Genomic DNA, 5450 nt, shown 5'->3' on the forward strand with positions numbered 1-5450 from the left:
AGTATACGTTATCCAAATTTTCTCTTCGTACAACCTAGAGAAAAATACCAGACCAAGAAAAAGTAAAACAACATATATCGGTTATGTTGTATCCAAGTTTGATAACATCTACCATAATTCAAAACATAATTCCTTAGTAATAAATTTACTCAAAGAAATATTATTAAATAAGTAAACACATATTTAATTGGATTTTTTTATTGATTTAATTTGATTTTTTAATATGTTATATTTTTATAGTTATTTATTTATTCTTTCGTTTTATATTTAATCTGAATTGTTTAATTTCCTTTAAGAAAATGAAATTAAAAAGCTCAAAATTTCCATGTTGGCACCGACACAACAAAACAAGACTATTCAAATTAAACAACTCACAGATATATTGATTTAAAAAGTAACTTATAGACAACATGTATTCTTTTTGATATGGTGATTTCACCTGACTTCATTGACAATAAAACTACAGGAATAGTTCATTCATATATATTCAGGAAGGAACAAAGAAGAAAAATAAAAAAAGAAGCACACAAACACAAATTCACAGCACTCATTTTAAAACAATGCTTTCCAAAGCAAGAGCAGCTACCATATAATTCCCTGGCACTTCCTTTAAATTGACAGCCAGTGCAGCCTTGCCCCCTACCCCTCAATGAGGAAAAATAAAACAAAACATCAAATATCCAAATTATACACCTAAATGTTCTTCATCACATTTGTTCAACAATTCCAGGCCCAGTCTCCTCTTTCAACTCATCTTTCACTTTCTTTTCCTCCAAGATTGCATCCGAGGCCTCTTCTGCAGTGCCAGTGTAGCCTTCTTTCTGATCCACAGGAACAGGGTTCTTAAAAAGTACATCACTTTCTAGTTTAGCTATTTTCTCTTTCGCTTCTCCCTTTAGTAACTCCACCACCTCAAGCATGGTAGGTCTTTTCTCAGGCTGAGTATGTGCACAAAGTAGTGCGACCAAGATGACCCTTTTCAGCTCATCTTCCACATACTTTCCATTCAGCTTTGGATCCACTAACTCGTTGAATTTCCCCTCGCAAGCAAGTGGCAGCGCCCAATCAACAATCGTTCTCTTTTGTGTTGCGCTGAGTTTCTCGATGGGCTTCTTGCCACTAGCAAGCTCTAGCAGAAGAATGCCGAAGCTGTAGACATCACAACTCTCTGATGCCTTCCCTAACATAGCATACTCTGGTGCAAGGTAGCCAAGGGTCCCCTTAACTCTTGTGGTAACATGAGTTGCACCATCTGGGATTAGCTTTGCGAATCCAAAATCAGCAACTTGGGCCACAAAGTTCGAGTCAAGCAGAACATTACTAGCTTTAACATCTCTATGTATTATATGTGGAGTAGAGTGGTGGTGAAGATAGCTGAAAAATAAAACTAAGAGGTTAATACTGGAAGTAAAGCACTATAAACTAAAAATTTGAGTTCAGGACTTACGCAATTCCCTCAGCAGACCCAATTGCAATATTTATCCGTCGGCTCCAATCGAGTAGGCATTCAGCTGAGTGTTGTCCATGTAGATGAGAAAGTAAGCTCAAATTGGGCATGTAGTCATATATGATTAAACGCTCTTGTCCTTCTGCACAATATCCTCGTAAACTCAGCAAATTCTTGTGCCGAACTCGTGCCAGAATCTCAACCTCAACAGCGAATTCCATGTCTGCTTTGTTACTCCACACTTTCAACCTTTTCACTGCAATCTGTTTACACCAAATCTAGTTAGAATTTATATAATTTAAATAGAGAAGGCGAACCAGATACAGGCAGACAATTACAAGAAAAGAAGGTACGGCAGCTGCAGACGCCTCATATAAAGTATTAGAAACTCAATCCAATCAGATGCTTTATTATTTTCAGTAGGTTATTTTTTCTTGTTAAATTTTTCCCTAAAATAGCCAAGTATTGATTTCCAAGTTTTACATTATCGTTGTTGGCTTGTACTTTGCTGCCCTTAATTCCAATTTTAAGAACAAACAACATGATATTTCTAAACTCCAACAGCAACTTTCCATGCTCTACAACAGGACACAACGTCAACCAAAGAGAAATCATGTATTCTCTCGTCTTGAAAACAAATATTCAACTACCCAAGAGGGCTAGCTCAAATTTTTGGACAAGTGGTTTGCTCCTACAATGTCTTTAGATTTGAATCCTTTCTGGGCACCAACATATCAATTGCTATAGTTTTATGGTTCTCAAATATTGTAGTGTTAGGCAGGGAACCTAGTTTAAAAAAAATATATATCAAACTATCCCTAGCACTACTTGGATGCTGCCCCATAAGTCTAATAAATCAAAGTTTAGATGTGTATTATCTAATAAATTAGTTGCTTCTAGAAGCCAACTACTAGCTTCATCAGCACATTCAACCAGACACTAGCAATATAAGTATACATGTATATTAATACAGTCAAGTCAAGACTCAAGAGCTAACTGAACATACCATTTTTTTTTTTTTGAGAATATAAAATCGTTTAAAAGCCAAAAGAACATAAAATCTAAGATAAAAACAAGAATTATATCCACTGATTTAGTAAGGTTACTGTAATATAAATGGACTAGAATTATCAACAAACATATAAAGTAAAACATGTGTTTAGCATTACTTGCGATCCATCCCAAAGCTGACCCCAGTAAACACTGCCAAATCCCCCTTCTCCCAGTTTGTTGTCGTAATTGAAATTGTTTGTAGCAGCATGTAGTTCCTTCAAGGAAAAGACTCTCCATGTTGGCTGCTTCTTCTTTCGTTCTTTTCTGTACATAGAATTTACATCAAAACAAGCATAAAAAATAAAGCAACGCAAAAATGTTCAGACATTCAATATCACTTAAAACTCTACCCTTTCCTTTTGCTGATACAACTGGAGTAAATGAAAAGGGACTGTTTTACTCTATAATTGGATAGATTGAAAGAAATGTGAGAAATTAGAAGACCAAGCTCACACAAATAATGAATGACATTGACACCAAAACAAACTCAATTCAATGATGTGTATCTTCGAATTGTTTATCAATCAATTTTATTTCCCAATTTCAGTGACCAAAATCAAAACAGAAAAGTAAGTAGTTCTTCTCATTGATACCTGCATGCTTCTCTTTTTAATCTAAGCAAAATCTGTACTGTTAAATCGCCTAAAACCTCTAGCTTCAATCGTCACATCAATAACTTTTTTTTCTTTATGGCAACAAACCTTTGTTCAATAACCAAATAAAAACAAATCAATCAATTCTCATGGGCTTGTCCAGAGTTTGCCTTTAGCAAAACCCTTAACCAGAAAAATTCAATTTCTAAACCCAGATTCCGCCATTAACTTATGTGTGAAAACAATAATAAGCAACAAAAAACAATCAAAACCCAAACAATAATTTTCTCAGCTTCGAAATAAACAAAAGATAATCTCACCGATCTAAACCCTTTCCACAGCAGAACAGTGGAGAAAAAGCCATGTCTCAAAATCCCACCACCAATCAAAACCCACTTTATTTGGTCAATCAGAAAGAGACCCTTTGAACTAAATCAGTCACTGTTTGTACTTTTCAAGGTTGCTTGGTCTTCTCCTACTTGTTAAGAGCTTGTTGCAGAGAAAAGATGAAGCTGAAGAGTCCACACGGACAAGAAACTAAGCTCAACAATATGGAATAAGGAAGATGAGGAGAAGGTAAGGGCATTTCTCTGCGTGCTGTATGAATGGGTTATTTGCTTTTTACGAGAAAAGGCAGTGTTTTTGGCGAATGTTGGGTATGGGAATACTACCCAGATGGGATTTGCAGAGAAAAAAAATGTCTTCTTCAGCCAAAGTTTCAGCCAAAGCCTCCTTTAACTTCCCAAGTAAAGTACCTCCCTTTCCTTTTTTTTTGGTACAGCTGTGACCAATTTTTTTAAAAATACAGAGATGAGATTAGAGATGGGGCCAAATTATAATTAAATCTAATAAACTCCACCTCCATTTCTTAATATCACCTATTCATGAGTCATCTTTTTTTTTTTTTTTAAATTGATACAGATTTCTTTTTTAAAATATTAACTAATATAATTTGTTTTGTTAGGCAATTAGGTTTTTTTTTAAGTGTATATACTATTTTAAAGTCTTCTATTTTAACTTAATTCCAATATAAATTTATGTTATAAAAAATATATTTTTGGAATTTGGACCATATATTTGATTGAGATAATGTTACAGACTCAATGAAAAATAACAACTATTACAACTCTATAACAACTATTACTAGTCTAAGCAAAAGAATACACAAAACAAAATGATGATTAAATAAGTTTACAATTTTATTGCAAAAATACAAGTAAATATAGAAATAAGAATATTAAATTGAAGAAATCACAACTCTATGACAAAAGTAACAAATAAACTAGAAGTAAAACAAAGTAAGTAGAAGAAGATACAACCAAGGGGAAATAAAAGAAAGATTGACAAGATGAACAATAGAAGAAATAATAAACAACAAGAACAATGAAATAAATCACTTTCACTTACATAACCAAAGTGAAGAGCATTGGGGATCACCAACTTAAACAAGGTTTACAACATTTGTCCAAAAGTTTATTTTCCCTTATCTCAAGCACTAAGGAATTCTCTCAATATTTGAAATAAATCTATGGAATAATAAAGTCTTTTGGTGTACTTCTAGTCAAGTGCTTTGGTGGATAGAAATGTTGTCTTACAAGTCGGCAATATGCTCATATTTATAGAGTTTTGAGACACCATTTGAATTTCAAATTCCACTTACCCTCATGGTTATTATTAATGTTTAATTGAATGTTTATAGAATTAAAAATGAGTTTTGAGAGTTACATGAGGTGTTAGAATCGTTCAAGATGGAAAAAAGAAGTCGAAGTCGGCTGTCAGCGTCCTTGGTCGCGGCCATTGGTTTGTAACGCCCCACGTCACTATGGTTGCTTCTTGGAATGATGACTGGCCCTACAAACCAATACAAGTCTTTCCAGCATGCTTTGTCCTCACTCGTACGCTTCTTGGGAAAACTTCCCAGGAGGTCACCCATCATCAGAGACGCTTAACTTTGGAGTTCTCAAGTGATGGGCTACCGAAAAAAAGATGCATCTTGTTGTTATATGTAGTACCCATCAATCCATTTAAGCCATCTTCAACTGTGTAGTCCCATACCTACACAGTCTTAGAATCATCACACTTGACCTTCCCCAGGCAGTGTGGGATTGCACAGCTTTACCCAGTCTTTCCCCTTATGGATCACGAGATTCTGACTGTCACAATATGTAACGTCACTAAACTCCAGGGACCGTTACGGTGTGCATTTTAAACAGTGATAAACTCGCTAATCGAGTCATTTGGCCATAATCGTGTAACTAAGTATGATTAGCAGTTTAGGGTTAATTTTTTTTGTTAAGATATAACGTTTCACTAAAACGTTTACTATATACATTGGGATCCCAAAAATATAATTTAAA

At 34.5% G+C, this 5450-nt stretch overlaps 1 protein-coding gene across 1 annotated transcript; it reads right to left on the reverse strand.

Moving 5' to 3' along the window:
- Window positions 1-461: 461 nt before the first annotated feature.
- Window positions 462-3905, reverse strand: LOC133796403 (PTI1-like tyrosine-protein kinase At3g15890). The gene is made up of 4 exons (XM_062233896.1): window positions 3414-3905; window positions 2617-2764; window positions 1448-1710; window positions 462-1374 (listed from the first exon to the last, which is right to left on the reverse strand). Exons 1-4 carry the CDS (start codon window positions 3455-3457, stop codon window positions 708-710), a joined length of 1122 nt encoding a protein of 373 aa, XP_062089880.1. The 5' UTR covers window positions 3458-3905; the 3' UTR covers window positions 462-707.
- Between the last annotated feature and the right edge of the window lie 1545 nt (window positions 3906-5450).

The sequence above is a fragment of the Humulus lupulus genome, chromosome 8 (genome assembly GCF_963169125.1).
Source record: "Humulus lupulus chromosome 8, drHumLupu1.1, whole genome shotgun sequence".
Classification (NCBI taxonomy): Eukaryota; Viridiplantae; Streptophyta; class Magnoliopsida; order Rosales; family Cannabaceae; genus Humulus; species Humulus lupulus.